This window comes from Dendrobates tinctorius, unplaced genomic scaffold (assembly GCF_039654945.1).
Source record: "Dendrobates tinctorius isolate UK_male_01 unplaced genomic scaffold, ASM3965494v1 ptg000144l, whole genome shotgun sequence".
Lineage (NCBI taxonomy): Eukaryota > Metazoa > Chordata > Amphibia > Anura > Dendrobatidae > Dendrobates > Dendrobates tinctorius.
In genome coordinates this window covers 7590371-7610201 of record NW_027361811.1, presented here as the reverse complement: position 1 = coordinate 7610201, position 19831 = coordinate 7590371, and the positions used below count along the sequence as shown (strand labels likewise).

The 19831-nt window shown below is 41.9% G+C and overlaps 1 protein-coding gene across 1 annotated transcript in view; it reads right to left on the bottom strand.

The window, feature by feature from the left end:
• Nucleotides 1-1347: 1347 nt before the first annotated feature.
• The window catches only part of GOLM1 (golgi membrane protein 1), an 84402-nt gene continuing 65918 nt past the window's right edge, over nucleotides 1348-19831 (bottom strand). Inside the window, exons 5-10 of the mRNA XM_073545993.1 lie at nucleotides 16976-17069; nucleotides 14303-14429; nucleotides 12444-12582; nucleotides 7517-7759; nucleotides 6585-6707; nucleotides 1348-3894 (exon numbers count right to left, since the gene is read on the bottom strand). Of these exons, the coding sequence (XP_073402094.1) occupies nucleotides 3824-3894; nucleotides 6585-6707; nucleotides 7517-7759; nucleotides 12444-12582; nucleotides 14303-14429; nucleotides 16976-17069 (797 nt within the window). The 3' untranslated portion in view covers nucleotides 1348-3823. The remainder of the gene's footprint in view (nucleotides 3895-6584; nucleotides 6708-7516; nucleotides 7760-12443; nucleotides 12583-14302; nucleotides 14430-16975; nucleotides 17070-19831) is intronic.

The window sequence follows — 19831 nt, the reverse complement described above, 5'->3', positions numbered from 1 at the left end:
ATTATCTATGAGACCATTCATGTCTCTTTATATATTTTTTTCGGTATTATAAGTGTGTGTTTCTTTTTTGTGTCCCTTTTTGTATATGTAGGGAGACGTAGGGGCCATTAGGGATACCGACGTTGAGCGGGGGCGCCATATCGTCTACAACTAGGGTGCCAACCTCCGCGGCTAGGAAGGGTTAAACTAGGGCAATTTAGCTGGTGGCCCATTATGTGATAACTGAAGAGAACTAAAATATTTTTTACCCTTCATTTTTGTCCTCTACTACTCCTTCTTTTAGTCATTTTCACTAATGTTTTTAGTTACTGAATTAAAAGCTAAATTTTAGGGGTTATTTTTGGTGCTTCTGGTGTTACTACTGATTATATAATCCCATTGATTAGTTTTTGAGGTCTGTTTAGGACTTTAGGTATCCATGGTTATGACCATTAGCAACTAGCTGTCACTATATCAGTGGTTATGACCACTGATACCCAAAGTCCTGCAATGCCTACACATGAGGAAAGAGACACAGCAAATCAGAAAAACCATACTATGTTAATAATTGGAGATATTTGCTAATATTACTACACATACAACATATTGCAATAGGATCTTGAAGATTGGAATATACCTTTAAAAGGAAAGAAACCACCCCTTACCATAGCTTAGAGTAACTTTCTCAGCTTGTGATGTATAGTGATACAGCTGTGTGTGTGGAGGAGGTACAGTGCAGTGGTGTATAGCTTTGTCACATTACAAACCTATCAGTTCTCCTGATTATGGAGTGTCAGTTATCACACTAATGTCTGCAGTGCTCAACTAACTTGTAATTTGCTTTGCAGTTAGGTCTGGACTGTCATTACATCTCGCACAGAAGTAACCTGCCTGTTCTGGACTACTCCTTTAGTGAGATGTAATGACATCCTGCTTTAATCTCGCTGCAGACAGATTGCAGGTTTACCTGAAAACAACAGACACTAGTGTGATTATGGACACATCTCTGGACAGGCAGTACAGCATAGCTGACATTACAAAATCTATCAGCACTACTATACTAGTAATGTGACACAGCTAAACTCTGCTGTGTGGTCCCTTCACCCACAGGTATCTTATTGAAATTTTAGTCATCTGTGCTTTCAAAAACATTCAGGAGGTTAGCCCAGTAGATCAAGCTGTCTGTCATTACATCTCACACACTGGAGAAAGAACAAGCCTCACCAAAGATCTCCCAAACAGAGGCACAATAACAATTTTTTTTTTTTAATTCTGTTCTGCAGACATTTAATTACATCATGTATAAAGTTTGTGAAAAGTGAGGCGATTTAAATAGCACCTAAATTAAAAATAAATACGCAACACAAATTTTGTTTTTTAATCTACTTTGATACTTAAAAGGTCATAAATTAAACAGTTTCTGTACAATTTCATCTCAGCAGATAATTACACAATACCAACCCAATTAAAGACAACCTGCCAGCAGGATTTCAACCCCAAACTATTTATATGTGCTTGTAGCTCATTAAAAAATCCAGGAATACCTTTACATGGTCAGTCCCTTCCTCAAGACTGGGACATTGGCCTCATTTGCATATCAATTCAAATGCTGAAGAGCTACATGTAGATTAGAAGCCTCTGTCATTCCAGGTCTATTCCCTAGTCAGCCTGTCCTCTTCATGCTTAACTGACAGCCTCTATGCTGGGTGATTTCATGCAAAGAAGCGGTAGAGTAAGGCCGGGATCACACATGTGAGAAACTCGGATGAGTCTCGCATGCTAATACCCGGCATTGCTGCAGGCACTCGGGAGCGGAGCGTGCGGCCGCATAGCAAAACATGCTGCTGCCGCGCGCTCCACTCCCGAGTGCCGGGTATTAATATGCGAGACTCGTCCGAGTTTCTTGCATGTGCGATCCTAACAAAGACTTTACATCTACAAATGGCTCTTCAACCTCATTTGCATATAAGCAGAATTTTCAGTAACGAAGAAATGGATGGCCAAAGTTATTGCTAAACTAGTTATAAAAAAAAAAATTCATAAATAGTTTGGGGGTTAAAATCCTGCTGACAGATTCCCTTTTAATTCAGAAAATTATGCGCAATCTAAGAAAAAAATTGATCTTTATTCTCCTTCACACTAATTTAATTAAACCCTTTTTCATGGCTTGATTTAAGCTGAATTCACATTTTATAGAGACAGTCGTGTGATTACAGTATAGATGGTAAATCACTGCACAGCAGTACAGCTGTGATGTAAAGCAACACACTGGATTGCAACTGGTAAAACATTAAGGCTACGGCGGCGCTGGGATTATTCGCTGCAAGACAATATTGGCGTGAAGGCTGAAAACGTATAACACCTCCACATGGGCTCAGGGTTGGGCAATACCGTATATTTTGGCTTTCATACAGGAGACGCACACAGTTGTTGTTTTCAATTCATTTGTGTAATGCCCCCAACAGTTGTCATGTTCTCCAACTGAAACATTTTGACACAATGCAAAGCACCATATGGCAGCACATTGCACTGTCTGGTGGAGTTATCAATCTGAAACGAGGAGGCAAACTTTTTCACCAGATGTCATTTAGCTTTATAATTTGTAGTGGCAAAATGTTAAAAATCTGCACATTCGTCAGCACTACTGAGCAATTCTTGCAACATCACTAAGTTACTAAATGGTCTGCAGAGCTAAAGCGTGCCCACAATTTTTACATGACACTGTCACTTTCCATTGCTTCCATGGGCAAATGGGAAGAAAGAGTCACTTCCTCAGCAGCAGAATAGATAGAAAAAGACTTGTGCTGAGCCCATAGACATGGGTGAATATGAAAGCCTCGACCCTTCCCGAAATCTACATAGCAGCATTTGCAAAGATTAAAAAGATTCCCATATTACACCCAGGATATGCCATAAATATCTGAAACACAAGTCCCCAGGTTTCTGATCCTGGACCGTGGAGTTGCCTAGGTCTTTATTTTTCCCCTGCGAGTTCTGAAAACAGGTACAGATATTTCAGAAAATTATAGCATTCACCAGATCTGCCATACCTGTAACAAATGGGGTTACACCTTTAGGCTGACCATACCCCATGGTAATTTTCATATTCTATGTTCTGCTGAAGGTAGGGGTTGTAATGCCTGACTTGCCACCTACAGGCCTCTCTCAAAAAATATATGATGTGAACTACTTTGCAATTAAAATATCACTATAAAAAAAGATTGTTTGTATAAACTAAAACTACCACCAGAAAACCGGTGATCCATTCTCTCTACTTTGGTGGCCGAGACACCATGTGCACGTTTATTGCTAATATCCCTGGAATGACTCGTTACAGTTCAGATAGAAAAGGAACATGACAACCACCTACTTATATTTGTGTTTTCACTAGCCCATCTAACAGACAAATCGTTATCCCATCACTTAGCCCTGGGGTTACTGATAATTAGGAAGAGATTATCTGCAGGCCTGTGCGGTCTTAAACACAACAGAAGCAACTGCCAAAGGTCCATCAGCCACAGTCAAAGAAGGCAGACAATTCTCAGTCCGAAGTCCTCTTGCTATCCATCTGAATGTGCCAAGATCCTTTACGCTTTATACCTTTGCTGTGATTTATTATTCAGTCTGTGGTAAGGCTTTAATATGTATGAGAACAAGGTTACAAAGTCTCGGGTAAAATAAAAACCTAAAAGAAAATTAAAAAATGGGCTTCAAGCTTGTTTCTGTGTGTTAAATCAATCTTCAGTTCTCTAAAATCACCGACATTCTGGTCCATCTTTAAAGGCATCTCATGTTGGGGACCAATCCAACTGCGGTAAAGTGTTTAAAATGGGGGGCCAGTATCTTATTTGAGTCTTAGCTTGTACTCTTTCTCTGCGTTTTGCTTGTCTTCAGGTTCATTTCCGTTTTTAACGTCTATTAAAAAGCAAAATGAATCAGTGAAAGTTGTGTACTAATAACAGTAATATTGATAATTCTGTTAGGGCAATCTGATTAGAAAACAAGTATGCAAGTCCTGACAACCCAAATACCGTGTAGTGTGAGGATGGAAATGTGATCATTTCCTCATCCCAAGTAAGCAAAAATGTTAGGATACACAGCTCTGGCAAAAATTAAGAGACCACTGCAAAATTTTCAGTTTGTCTGATTTTTCTCTTTATAGCTATATTTGAGTAAAATGTAAATTGCTTTTTTATTCTATAAACTACTGACAACGTCTTCAAATTTCCAAGCACTAAATTTTGTATTTATTTTCAGAAAGTGAGAAATGGTCAAAATAAAAAAAATGCAGTGCCTCAAATAATGCTAAGAAAACAAGTTCATAATCATTTAGAAACAACACTAATGTTTTAACTCAGGAAGAGTTCAGAAATCAATATTTTGTGGAATAACCATGACTTTTAATCATGGCTTTCATGCGTCTCAGCATGCTTTCCATAAGACTGTCACACTGCTTTTGGGTGACCTTATGCCACTCCTGGTACAAAAATTGAAGCAGTTCTTCTTTGATTGATGGCTTGTGACTATCAGTTCTCCTCTTTATTACATTCCAGAGGTTTTCAATAGGGTTCAGGTCTGGAGATTGAACTGGCCATGACAGGGATTTGATGTGGTGTTCCTTCATCCACACATTGATTGACACTAGCTGTGTGTCATGGCGCATTGTCCTGCTAGAGAAACCAGTCCTCAAGAGTTGGGGAACAATGCCTGAGCAGAAGGAATCAACTGTTTTTCCAGGATAACCTTATATGCGGCTTGATTCATAGTCCTTTGCAAAGATTAACCTGCCCAATTCCAGCCTTGCTGAAGCATCCTCAGATCATCACCGATCCTCCACCAAATTTCACAGTGGGTACAAGACACTGTGCCTTTTACACCTCTCCAGGTCTCCATCTAACCATTAGATGACCAGGTGTTGGGCAAATCTGAAAATTAGACTCATCAGAGATTACCTTACTCCAGTCCTCTATGGCCCAATCCTTATGGTCTTTGGAAAACTTCAGCCTGGCTCTCCTTTGCTTCCGATTGATGAAAGGCTTTTTTCTACCTTTACATGACTTGAACCCTGCCTCTAGGAGCCTGTTACGAACTGATCTTGCCGTGCACTTCGCCCCAGCTGCCATTTGGCATTCCTTTTGTAGGTCACTTTATGTCATCCTGCTGTTGCTGAGTGACATTCGAATAAGATGACAGTCATCCCGGTCAGTGGAGTGTCGTTTTCGCCCTCTGCTGGTCTGTAGCTTTGTTGTCCCCAATGTCTGCTGCTTGACCTTGTTGTAATGGACTGCAGTCTTAGAAATTTTAAGGATGGAGGCAACAGGATGCTCACTGACCCCTTCTCTTCCTCACTCAAGATTTTTCTTTTCAACTCCTTTGGCATGGTTAAAAGTTTTTCATTCCTATTACTTTTGGGATATTACTAGCACTTGTTTTGCCATCCAGCTTGCGCTATTGCAAGAGGCTTGTGAACACCACAGCAGGGCTTTTTATACTTTCCTTGGTTAAATAAGATTTGGTTCAGGTGATCACCTAATCAGAAGCACATTAAGTAGAATCAGGTGTCCTCTGGTTGCAATTCAACTGACACTGGAATGGAATGGCTGTCAGACATGTAGAGAAGCTGATTTTTTATAAAACTGTGCAGTGGTGGTCTCTTAATTTTTGCCAGAGCTGTATCTTGCATCTCCTGCCTTGACTACTGCAACACCCTCCTCTGTAGGTTCCCATTTCACACACTTGCACTCCACCAATCTACCCTTAACTATGCTACCCAATGAATTCACCTCTCCTCAATCCTCTGCCAATCCCTTCACTGCCTTCCAATTACCTAGTGAACTCCGTTTAATGTCCTAAGGATGACATACAAGACGGTATGCTACAAACCATAGGAAATAGGCTGTGATCAATGTCTGATCTCTGAAATTCACAACACCTCCTCTTTTTTTTATGCCTGTTTATTTCCCTCATACAATCGTCTCTAAGATTGTGTCTCATTGGCCTCCTGTCCTCTGGAAATCACAACCTCAGCACTTCATTTGTCGTCCCTTAACTGAAGGCTTCAGAAGTGACCTGAAAACCCACCTTCAATGGACTGCCTACAACCTATAATAACGCCGCTGCCACCTCATTACCACAATGGCTGCTAACCCCTTATCCCCCCCACACCCAAACTACTTACTTCATGACCATTTACTTATAAGACCATGAGGGCAGCAACCTTTCCTTCTCTGTACCAGTCTATCAATGCATTCATTTATTGTACTTGTATGTTTGTATTCTATGTCTGAAACCCTTTTCGCATGTATAACTCCCTAGAAGTAGTAGTAATAATAGTATAACAGGCTGGGGATCAGAAAGGCTTCATGAGAAATGCATCTACAGCATCTATAAGTTATGTGCAAGTATACAAAATATACCACATTGCATCATTTTAATAAACAAAATGATTCCATTATTTTGAATTATTCATTTGATTCTTACTAGTCGGCTCTGCGCCACAAGTTGCCAGTGTGACTGGATGCATATGCTCTGCTAGTGATATAAGTGTATATAACAATTTCAGCCATCAGTTGCCCAATCCAGAAGGCAACAGGATACAAACCTACCTCTTATACTCTGATCGTTAGCTCTCAGCTCCACTTGTTTGTCGGTCTCGGATTCGGCCTCATTTGCGTCATCTCCATTGTAATCATTCAGTTTTTCTTTGTCCTGCTGGCTTTGTTTTGCAGCTTAAAAAGAAAACAATCAGTTTACACTTTCCAGACTTAACATTTTTTGGTTAAAAATGTGTCAAATGATGGTTTACACTGATTTCTGGATATGACGGCAGCTCATAACCAGCCATAACGTAATAATTACGTGGACCTAACAAATCTTGAAGCAGTGGGTGTGTACACTTGCAGTGCAAGTTGGCTAATAAACTCTAAAGCCCCCGTCACACATAGCGACGCACCAGCGATCCCGACAACAATATGACCTTGTCAGGATCGCTGGTGTGTCGCTACATGATCGCTGGTGAGCTGTCAAACAGGCAGATCTCACCAGCGATCAGGACCTGTGAGGACGCGGGTATAAGTGTGTGCGTCGCTTAGTTACCCACTGTGTACCCTGGATACCAGCATGCTCATGCTGGGAGCTGGTATCCAAGGTAAACAGCGGGTAACTAAGCGCGAAAGAGGAGGAGGGGGATGGGGGAAGCTGCAGCTAGAGTTGTCACAGCACAGGCATACTACACAGGAGGAGGCGGCGCCCAGACACAGGACAGAGACATGATGGATGGTTGGCAGACGACTGATGCAGGGGGACACACCATACCTATGGGACGCATTACAGGTATGAGGACCTATTTATAAAAGTCAATATTTCTGCTTCACTAGGGGTCAGAAACAGAAGAGCCACCTTCACATAATGCAGCCTTAGTGCTGCTGGAGGTGGCTTTTTAACTGAAAAACGCTGTGGGGGGGGGTGACAGGTTCCCTTTAAATCTATAGCAGCTGACTATGTGATCATTTTGTTGCCTGATATATTAAATATTAACCTTTTTCATCTTCAGGCGGACCATCCATGTTTATTAGGTTTTCCCTTTCGACCTCTTCATTTTCAGTTTCTTTATTATTAGGATCTTCAACATCTTCTACTTTGGGCTCGTCATCCTCCTCATCATTTGGTAGGTTAGGATTTACATCACTGCCGACCTCCTCGTCTTTCTCCTCTTCTAATTTGTGCAGTTGTGGAGAAGGACTTTTTTTTTCATCCAAATCATTATCTTTCTTCGTTTGTTCTGAAAGTAAAGAATAAAGTATGTTTTGGCATCATGCCGTACGGAAATAACAGGAAAAAAAAAAACTCCCAAGTAATGTGAAATGGTGAAAAATATGCAATTCCATTGTTTTAGGCATTGTTTTAACAACATTCATTATATAATACTCGTAAAAATGAGCAGAAAAATAATCCTCCAGTAAAGTTCAATTACGATGATAAAAAAGGGAAGTTTTGGAAGTAGTGAAAAAAAATTCTGAGGTTTATAATAAAAAGAAAAAAAAAAAAAAAAAAAAGTGGTTTGCGTCACATTTTTACCTTTCCAGCAATAGTTATGCTGGAGTTTGTTTTTCGCATGGCAAGCTGACATTTTCATTTATACCAATTTGGATTATATACAACATTTTAATCTGATTTTTATTGTATTTTTTTTTTAGGGAGGGGTGTGGTAACCGAAAAAACAATTCTGGGGTTTCAATTTTTAAAAAGGAAATGGTGAGGGGATTTAAACTTTTTTTTTTATATTTCTATAAAACATATATTGTAATTAATATTACAAGACCTATGTAAAAAATGTTCTGTCTGTTCCAGGAGATCAATGATTTACCCTGATTCACGTCATGAATCTAAAATCAGGTCTGTCTCTGGTTGTTAGGCTACAGCTCTTTCTGAAGTTGGAGCCAAGGCACGCCATGTCTGACCCTATATCAATCTACCGTATTCTTCGGGACGATAAAACGCACCGGACCCTAACACGCACCCAAATTTTCAGAAGGAAAATAAAGAAAAAAAATTAATGTGTCAAATGGGGGTCCGTCTTGCAGTCCGAATTTAGCTTACCTGGGGGGTAAAGTTTCTCATTCCAACACGATTTACAAAACCATTTTATTAATTTTTTTTTTTTTTCTTCGGGGGGGAGGGGGGGGGGGATTAAATCACATTTGTAGTGTCTTAAAGGGGCCTATATTACAGAAAGGATCCGAAAGAGACACCATCTTAAAGACTGCACCGCTCAAAGAGTTCTAAACCACATTCAATAAGTTTATTGACCCTTTAGGTGCTTCACAGGAATTAAAGCACAGTGGAGAGAGAAAATGAAGATTTTACTTTTTCCCACAAAAATGTTACCCTTGTAAAAATGCAAAATTTGTGGCTAACAGGAGAAATTGGACCACAAAATTTGTGGTGCAATTTCACCTGAGTAAGCAAATACTCCATATGTTGTGGAAAACTACGGGTTGGGCACACGGCAGGGCTCAGAAGGAAAGGGACGCAATGTTGCATTTGGAGAGCTCTTGGTGTGCCTAAACAGTGGAAACTCACCACTCAGGAATTTATCTAGATGTGTGGTGACCACCTTGAACACCCAGGTGCTTCAAAAATTTTATGACATTGAGCTGTGAAAATAAATCTAGCTTTTTCCACAAAAATGTTGTTTTAGCCCCATTTTTTATTTCTGAAAGGATAACAGGAGAAAATGGACCCCAGTATTTTCTGTGCAATTTCTCCTACACCCATACTCCACTGGTGGTGAAAAACTACTTTGGGCACACTGCCGAGATCCAAAAGGAAGAAGTGATATTTTGAAGAGCAGACTGATGGAATGGTTTGCGGGCGCCATGTCGCATTTGCGGAGCCCTTGAGATGCCAAAACAGTAGAAAACCCCATACAAAGTGACCCTATATTGGAATTTATCAAGTGTATTTGTGGCATGTTAATTTTATAATGTGGTGGTATATGCGAGCATCGGGTCGACATGTGAGTTATGTAGAGTACATCAAGTCATGCAATAAATTAAAGTAAATTAGAAAAATTTAGTAATCCACGGATGAGTGGTACAACTTTAAATAGTCTTATGCACAGGCCAGGTGTCACATTGCCAAATGGTGTCCTTTCTTATCCCCCCTTCTGTAACACATTTTCCACCTTTTTTGTTACCTTCCTCTCTATGCAATTTGAGGGACTCACCTGTGAAATCTTGCCATGGTATTATACGAGCACCTTTAGTGCCAGAAGTACTGCCCACTTTGATCACTACCTGCTGAAACAATGTGTGATGGTCTGGCCTGCAGATCGTGATAGCACGTAAGTAATATACATTGCCGGCTGTACAAGGTGCATGGCCAGCTTCTTGTACCATACCTTAGTTTTTTGCATGGCACTGTAGGGATGGAGGACTTGATCAGAGAGATCAATTCTCCCCATGTTCTTATCTGTACTCCAACGTGTACAGTGGTGGGGGTGCTGCCATTTCCAATTATGGTGGTCAAGAAAGGAACATCCCTCTTGTCCTTATACTTGACTACCAGCATGTGGTCGCTACATTGGGCTCTGCTCTTGCCCTTTGAGCAGCTGCCCAGTAAGCGACCTAGGAAGTCCTCTCGGATTTAAATTCCAGCAGGTATTGCTGGAATTTAAGCCTCCCTTTGAAGTGTATCAGGAATTCATCTACACAGATGTCTCTTTGGGAAATGTACACCTCAGCAAATTTATTGCTGAAGTTATTAATGGCTGGCCGAATCTTGAGAAGTCAGTCAAACTTGTGGTCATCTTGGGGTGGACACTTTTCACAAATTATTGCATTTCATGGATAATGCATAGTCTCAAAGCGTTTTCCTGGGGGTGGGAGGTGGGGTCACCAACAATAGGATGCTCAAGGACGCACACGGAGGTGTGGGAAAACTGCCAAAAATTAGGAGAAGTACTGACCAGGGATCAAGTAGATATCAGCACTCGGTGGCAGGATGGTTGTTGGGGAAAGGAGGAAAGAGGGGAAAAATGGATTGGGGTGGATTAGAAAAAAAAGCAGGGAACAGGACAGGAACAGATCGGGAAGATCTTCTATAGTCTTTTCATCGGGTCTTCAAATCAGCAGTAGCAGCAACAGCAGAAGTGATGGCACAAAATAGGCTATGTCACCACAAGACCCAGCAGATCAACAGCAGAACGACACAGTGACTGCTCTGCAACGTCTCCAAGCTGGAATGAGGTGGTGCAGAGCGGTCACTGAGAGTTCAGACTGCTCTCTGATTGCACCAATCTGTGCTTGGGCTGCAGTATCTTAGCACCAGCCTATTATCGACGCTGTTATAACACCAATCATTGATGTCCAGCTATTTATTTTGCTAAAACATTGAAATAGCTGTGATTGGCTGTCCAGAATTGAACCGCCAATCACAGAAATTGTAGCTGCGGTGGGGGGGGGCAAATCCCCAATGGCGATGAGTCCCGGTGTACTACTGTCAGAAACCGCAAACACCTTCATGCAATCATCGTGCCTTCTGATACAGTGGCCGCATAATCACCATGATGTACCATGTGTCAAAGGTTAGGAACTCCTTCCCAACTGTAGCATATATGCAAGACAAACGTCGTAAAGGGGTAAAAAACAAACTTTTTACTTTTCTTTTGTTGCTTAGGGGATCTGAACCTGCAATTGTACGATAGCTTATACTGCATGCTACACTACCAGTTTAAATGGCTAACAACCAGATTTTTTCTTTTCGAGACAGATGTTGGATATTTAATATACCCAATATATGCCATGTATATGTGCGTGTATGAGATAATGTTAAGGGGTTAAACTGTATTTATCACTAGAAAGGAATAGACGGGCGGATAAAAACATTTTCCCCTCCACTACATTGCTGGAATCTTGTCTTTTAAAATTTAAAGGCGCCCAATATGCAAGTTTCCCCTGCAACAAAGCGGTGTTTACAGAGATTCTTCACTAGGAAAGGAGAGCGGCGCTGTGTCGTCATTACTGCAGCGTGCAAACAATGGTCACATCCAATTTCCGATCTATCCCAGGTATGAGGGCATCATTCCTCAATACCTAGATCCAGAGCGTTTAGGTTATGACATTACAGCGCAGCTCTCCTCCTCCTGGCGCTGTAATGTCCAGAAGGAACAAAAATGAGGAGCTCTCACGGTGATCAGAACTGACATCAAGTCTCACCACACCATGCTGGAAAAGACTGTTCCCTGGGTGACTGACTTTTTATTTTTACCCTGTAAGACGTTGACTTCTTATGATTAGGAATGTCATGCAGGGAAAAAGTAAATGTCCCTAGAGAAGAAAAAAAAAATCTGTTAACACCTCCCTTTGATGATGGGGAATTTTGCATATTGGGCAGCCTCAACTTCAACAGCCTATATATCCACAATGCACTAGATATATAAAAAAGACTCAGCCCTACTGCTCTTTAGTGATATGTAGAATTTAAAATTAGAAATATTGTGAGATGTCTTCTTTTCACTTGTAAGAATCGCCATCTATTCTCAAGACTGAGACTGCCCTATACTGCACAGGTGAGGAGCACACTCCATATAAACAAGATGTCGGCTAAAGTATGAATAACATTACAGCTAGTACACTGTCCCAGTGACAGCCGTAGCTATGATCAGTAACAGATCTCCTGCCTCAGAGCATCCGGCTGCCGCTCGATGCCAGCCTCACCCCTTCAGCTTTGACTCTTCAGATTGGCTGCTGTACATAAGTACAAGCACACGAGAAAGTCACTCCATTTTGAGAACATGTCCCTTATTACAGCAGACAGGATCTACGTAACTAAACCACAGGGAGGAAATTGCCAACATACCAATTCCAAAGCCTCAGTGCAGTGGGAGTGTGAGGTTTCACTATGGCGCACCTTTGTACAGCAGTCTACACATACACCATTTTTGTTTCCTAATAGAAGCATACCTTTACTTTCTGGTGGAGGAGCACCCTCTTTAATGGAATTTTCTGAGGGCCTCTCGGCTGTTGGTAAAACACTCTTGTATTTCAGCTCCTCCTTGCTATCAACGGCTTTCAAGTTAATATCTTGCTTTGAAGTAACAACCTAAAAGACAACAAACATATACTAAGAGCAAGATTAAAAATAAGGATACATCTTATTGCCACATTCCAGTTCCTCTTAAAAGGTTGGTCTGACGTAACCCACCCCTGGCAAAGTATGGTGACCTCAACACAGTATGATTAGGGTTGATCGAATAGCTTTGGATAAGAGGTTATCTGAATAGCTATAGCACTTACCAAATAGCTGCCTCGGGAACCTAGATTGTTCCCAATAATCAGCTGTTCGGCGCCGCAACTGCATGTGTCGCGGCTGTGTGACAGTCACAACAAACAGGGTCTCCATGCATGTGTTCTGACTATCACACAGCCTTGACACCGGCAGCTGATTATCGGGAGCGATCCAGGTGTCCAGGATGCCGATATAGCTATTCGGATAACCTCTTATCCAAAGCTATTCAATCAACCCCAAGTATGATGCCCGAACTGTGACTCCCAACACAGCCCTTCATACAGTATAATGCCCCCCCACACATAGTACCTGCACACTGTGATGTCCCCCCCATACAGCGCTGCAAATTGTATAATGGACCCCACATAGCCCTCCATATAGTATAATACCCCCCCTCCCCATAGCCCTTCAAATAATGGCCGCACTAATAGCCCTCCAAATATTATAATGGTTCCCACATAGATATAGACACAGAATAATGGCCTCCCAAATAGCCTTGCAAACAGCATAATTGCCTGCCATAGCCCTGTAAACTGCATAATGGCCCCCCACATAGCCCCACAAACAGTATAATAGTCCCTGCATAGCCCTGTGCAAACCGTATAATGGCCCCCACATTACCCTACAAACAGTATAATGCCCACTCACATTGACCTGTAAGCAGTAGAAAGGTCCCCCCACATAGTACCTACAAGCAGTATAATGGCCTCATTCCATATAGTATAATGCCCCCCCATAGCAGTTCAAATAATGCCCGCACACATAGCCCTCCAAATAGTGTAATAGCCACCACATAACCCTCCAAATAAAATAATGGCACCCACATCGCACTCCATATAGTATGCTGGTCCCCCAAATAGCCATCTATATAGTATAATGCACCCTACATTGCCTTCCACGTAATATAATGCGTCCCACATTGCTTTTCACTTAGTATACTGCACCCCACAGTATAATTCACAGCATATAGCCTTCCATCTAATATAATGGGCCCCACATAGCCCTCCATATAATATGCTGCATCTCACATTGCCCTCCACATAGTATAATGCACCCTGAGCACTCTCAGAACCTTCAAGCCATATAATGCCTCCACAATGTACTCAATGATTTAAAAATAAATACTCATCCTCCTCATTCCACTTGCACTTTGCTATCTGCAGCGTGTAGTCTGAAGTACAGCACATCTCGGTGCCACAGAAACAATGTAGTGACATAATTGCGCCCCGCTGCGCCTAGTCGTCAGCACCCAGATGCAGGGGAAGAATGATGGAAGAGGGAGCAGACGGCTTCCTACTCCATCACTGCTTTAAACTGTATCCATGATGCAGATACAGTTGAAAGTGCAATGCAGGACGGCAGGCCTGGAGCCAGTGACGGCACTGGACCCCCTTGGCTCATGAGCCCCACATAGCAGCCATTGGTTGTACACCACTGAATGTATGAATCTTGCCGAGGAGCAGTTGAAAGGAGCATAAACTGGGCCATATCTGTGTGTAGAAATCACTCAAGGAAAATTCCATTGGATCTTTACCTTCTCAAACTTAATGGTATCCTTTTCTTCATCCTCATTCTTTGGCTTCAAATTACTTCCAGTCAATCTGCGGATCTTCTCCTCACACTGCTCATTAACCTCCGCTATCTTATTACTGCACTGCGCCCTTGAAATAACAAGAGTAAAATCATTAACAAAAGGAGAAATAATGCAGTTAAGGAGAAAGATATATAAACTCTAAAATAATAACATTAAACACATGGATGGAAGATTAGAGCTGGACAAAACATCAGATATAAGGTCATCTGCTCAAATACTGATCCTTCCACAATCTGGTATGGTCACTTTATGGAATATTTTGTGTAGTGATCTTGTCACTTCTATGGAACATAATTGGAGAACATATTTGCTGAACCTATACGGAAGACGTAGATACATGTCTATACAGTTCTCAAAAACCCCATTTGAACAACAGAATTTAATGGACAGTAGCCTTATCAATATGGGTAAAAGTAGATGTACACTCGTTAGTGAATGGACAAGTTAAGGGCCCGTTACACATAGTGATATCGCTAGCAATATCGCTATAATGTCACTGGTTTTGTGACGCAGCAGCGATATTGATAGCGATATCGCTATGTGTGATACTTACCTCCGACCGGCTCCCCCGCTGGTTATCGCTGATCGCACGAGAACGGCCTGGACCATTTCTCGTCGGCCACTTCCTGCTGGGCTTCCTGCTGTGGCGACGAGCGACGTGTGGACGCGGGCGGACGTCAGGATCGCCTCGTCTGACAGGTAAGTAGCGACCGCTGCTATGTCGCTGGTGAGATCTACCTGTGTGGCAGCTCACTAGCGACCATTTAGCGATGCACCCGCGATCCTGACCGCGTCGTATTGTGATCGGATCGCTGGTGCATCGCTAAGTGTAACGGTACCCTTAGCTAATATGTCAGAAACATATCGTCATATAAACTGCACACTTCAGGTGTTATGAAGGTCTCCCCCCTCTCAGCTCCTGTGAAGGGGAGGAAGCAAAAGTATACAGACATTGGAGCAGCCGATTCATTATTTGAGATAAAACCTTGTTTAAAAACAGGCAGTGAAACGTTTCACCCCACAAAAAGAATCAGCCGCGATCCTGTGCTGTAATGTCTGTATACTCTCTTTTGCTTCCTCCCCTGCCCAGGAGCTGTGGTATGATCTGACCATGTTCCTGCACGGTAAGACACAGCCATTACACAGAGCACAGCAGGGGCACATGTATAAGATTATCTCAGCACAGGAACATTTTAATTAATCACCTCCAATTGTGGAACTTATTATAAATATTCCAAGATCTATTAATTAAAATGTACTTTGCTTGTGGAACAACTCCTTTAAGACAAAATGTAAAACGGAAAGACCCACAAACAAGCAACAACTGAAGTCAGCTGCAGTAAAGGCCTGGCAAAGCCTCACAAAGGAGGAAACCCAGTGTTTGGTGACATCCATGACTTCCAGACCTCTACTAAGTATTACAAATAAACATTTTATTTATGGTACAGTTCATTTGTCCATTTACTTTTGCGCCTCTGAAATGAGGAGGCTTTGTAGAAAAATGCTTGCAGTTCTTAAATGCTTCACGTGATATTTACGTTCAACCCCTTTTATTAAACCTAAAAGTCTACACTTCAATTGCATCTCAGTTGTTTCAATTGAAATATAAAATAGTGGCATGCAGAGCCCAAATCATGACAGAAACACGCATACATACACATATACACAAGCGGGGGTCATAAGTATTGAACACGTCACCAGTTTTCTAAGTTAATATATTTCTAAAGGTGCTATTGACATGATATTCTCACCAGATGTCAATAACAACACATCCATTAAAGAAATCAAACCATAGATGCCCATAAACTAAATTATGTGTAATATTGAGAAATGACATAGGAAAAAAGTATTGATCACATGAAGAAAGAGAGGTACAAAAAGTCTTGGAAAGTCATGACTAAAGAGGAGAACATCGTCAGCTATAGCGCTTGCTGAATAAGGAGGGAGCCGACGATGTTCGCTCATCTCTAGCCATGACATCAGATAAAATCTATCTGTAATTATTACATCTGTAACATATTCGAGCACGCCAAAAGTCACTCAGCACACGAGCATGCTCGGATAACAGCTTATCCGAGCACCTTCGCGCATCATTAGACAGAAGTCCATGCAACACCGAGCAATCAGGCCTGGTTTACTACCTGGAATAGAGAAAACACAGAACATACCGCTAATTCCGGAAAATTGATGGCTCAGTAGGCCATGTAACTGAAGTTTACACCTTTCTCAGCCACATAGCTGCCATGGCCTTACAACCATACATGAAAGTCAGAAGGACAAATTAAAGGTCACCTTCCCTGCCAATATCGTAACATTTTTCACAAATGGTGAAGAAGGCTTTATTAAAAAAAAAAAAAAAAAGAGCAAAATTAACGGAATATAGAAATGGACAAAATAAAAAAAAAACAAACAAAAAAAAAAAAAATACCTACCGTCTCCACATAGGTTTGGTTGAGGAACAATTTATAAAAGGCATAGTAGACTGAAAAAAGTACAAATGTGGACAAGTTGCTGAACCATATGCCAGAGCCAGCACTTCGCTGCCCACGTGGGAATATATAATCCCTCACAACAACCAATATTCTCAAAACAGGCCTAATTCATCTTACTTACAACTCATAAGTTGACTTTTTGGCCTGGTTTTCTTGTAGTTCCTTTAATTCGAGCTTGGAGTCTTCTAACAGTTTCTGGACTTCCACTATTTCAGCTGCAAAAAGAATGAAGGTTACAAACCGACATATGAAGCCCAATGCCAGCAACCACTAACAGGACCCAGACAGGCAGATTTCTAGATTACAAGGGCGCTTATAATGCTTTCTGTTACATTTTCTATAAAGGAAATCTGCCACCTAATCTGAGGGGAGTATGATGTAGAGGTAGAGGCCCCGACGATTCTAGCGATGTATCACTTACTGGGCTGCACACAGTTTTTTTTTCCTCCATAAAATCACTGTTTTAATTAACAGATTATCATGACTAGAGGACTAGTAAACCTGATACCCTGTAGTCCAACATCACCCCCACCAATTATTGACGGCTTTCTGCCTATGCACAGCGTACACAGAAAACTGACAATCAGTGGTTTGGGCAGGGTTATAAAGAGCTCAACATTCAGAGACCTGCAGTAGATGAAAGTGATATTAATAAGCTGCCCAGTAAGTGATACATCGCTGGAATTAGGTCCTACATTATGCTGCTCTCAGATAGGGTAGCAAAAACCTGGTGACAGATTCCCTTTACCAACTGAACAGTAAGAATACACAATTTATATAGAGAAGACAAACAACATTTTATAGCTAACACACAAAGTGTTTCTCGTATACCAATGCACATCTTTTACATTACCAAAGGCATGGAGTTTCTCTGGAATATAAATAATTTAGAAAAACACCAGAAATAGATAAAATACAGATACTATGTTGAGAAAGCACCATGTAACCAGGCCCCACTAGGTCTAAGAACCCCAGCCAGCCCTGTTCACCGTGGGCACAGTCCTACCCACATTATTCCTGTATTGCCTCTCCCCCTTTCCACATTATATGGCCAGAGGAATACAGTGCTGTTTTTCTATACCTTGAATAACTAACAATTCTAGGTGCACAATGCTACATAGTGCTGCTAGCAGTGTGTGCGGCAAGGGGGACAAGGACTTAGGCCTCTTTCACACATCCGGTGTCAGGGGTCCGGCGGCGTGCGGCGAAAAGCCGGGTCGCCGGATCCGGCCTGCAGCGGTGACAACGGATGTACATGCGGCTTGGAGGACATTTAAAGGAGCTGCAGCACCGGGAGACAAGAGAGCAGCCAGAGAGACAGCGGGGGACGAGAGAGCCAGCCTAAGAAAGGTATGGAGGGGGGGGAAGAGAGAGAGAGAGAGAGAGAGAGAGAGAGAGAGAGAAAGAGAAAGAGAGAGAGAGAGAAAGAGAGAGAAAGAGAGAGAGAGAAAGAGAGAGAAAGAGAGAGAGAGAAAGAGAGAGAGAAAGAGAAAGAGAGAGAAAGAGAGAGAGATATGCGTCGGGCACTTGTGGGGTTAAAACTCACAGTGCCTGGGCATGCGCTGTTGAAAAAGCCGGTCCGGCGCTGCAAAAAAACGTTGCAGCCAACGTTTTTTGCAGACGCCGGATGTTTGCCGTATCGTGCCACATGTCCATCGGGCACGATGCGGCGATCATTACATTCTATGTGAAAAAAACGGATCCAATTCCAGATCCGGTTTTCACAATTTTCGCCGCATCGTGCCCGATTAAAAAAAATGGATGTGTGAAAGTAGCCTAAGTGGGAAGGGCTCCTTCCGATCCACCTAAAGTGACCAGTGCCATCCTGTGGACCTTTGGGAGCAAGGAACATGGCACAGCGTCACCTTAACACAGGGTCGGTTTCTTCCTGTGTTAAGACTGAAGAAACTATAAAGCTTCCACTCCTCTGCTGAGGAGGATAGAAACGGTTAAAGTAATGACCAAGATGAACAGAATTCTTTTCCGATGAATCTGACATCTTCCTAGCACCTAACAAGGCTATCTACTAAACTAGAATGGTAGATTTGGGTCAGTTTTTTTCTTATATTCTGGATAAACAGGTTATGTCTATATAGAAAAAAGTCATCTGAAACCGTTCAAGGCCTTCTCAGTACATTATAGCAAAGCTCGCTAGGAAAAGGATATTCTGGATACTGCTACAATTAGGCAAACACCACAAGCCTATCATGCGGATATCCTTGGGGCACTACCCGTATACATCTTCCAGAATGGAACACCAATTCCATACCTCCTGATGAACCAATATTATGATGGAGAGACGTGTCGATGTCGTGGGAATATGGTAGCAAGGTTGGGTTCTTTGCATCCTATTCACTTCACTTCTTCTCTGGCTTTTGTGTAAATTGTGGGATTTATATTGATTTACCCTCTCCCACCCTCCCCACTGACAGGGTTTCCACACTGGTCATTAGAACGATAGCACTTTATTTGGCATTTCTTATGTATATGACAATGTGTGGTAGGTAGTTATGGTGTGTGTTTACTTACTATTCCTATATGGATATGAATCTTGTTCCCTCCTGTTGGGGGAGCTTTCATTAGGAAGGGTTGATATGGTAGGACAGGACCTTTTCAGGGTCTCCTAGGGTGAGACGACATGGAGCGGGGACGCAATATTGTGACTTGATCTAGGGTGCCAACATTCGCTGTTTTGTAGGGGATTTATTTAGGGTTGCATTTGAGGAACAGCTTTATCTTCGTTCCTCTCCCACCTTACAGCATACCAATGGAGATTTGATTGTGGCCGCTGTGTCAGATAAATTGCTCTCTTACCACTTCCTTTGAGAATGTGTTTTGGGGTACTGTTATCATTTGTTTAAGCTTTTAATTATTATCAATAAAAGTATATGATTTTAATTAGGGGATTATTTTGCTATGTGAGATAAGAAACCCAGACCTCCAACACAAGGGTCATTACAATATGGAAACCATCAGG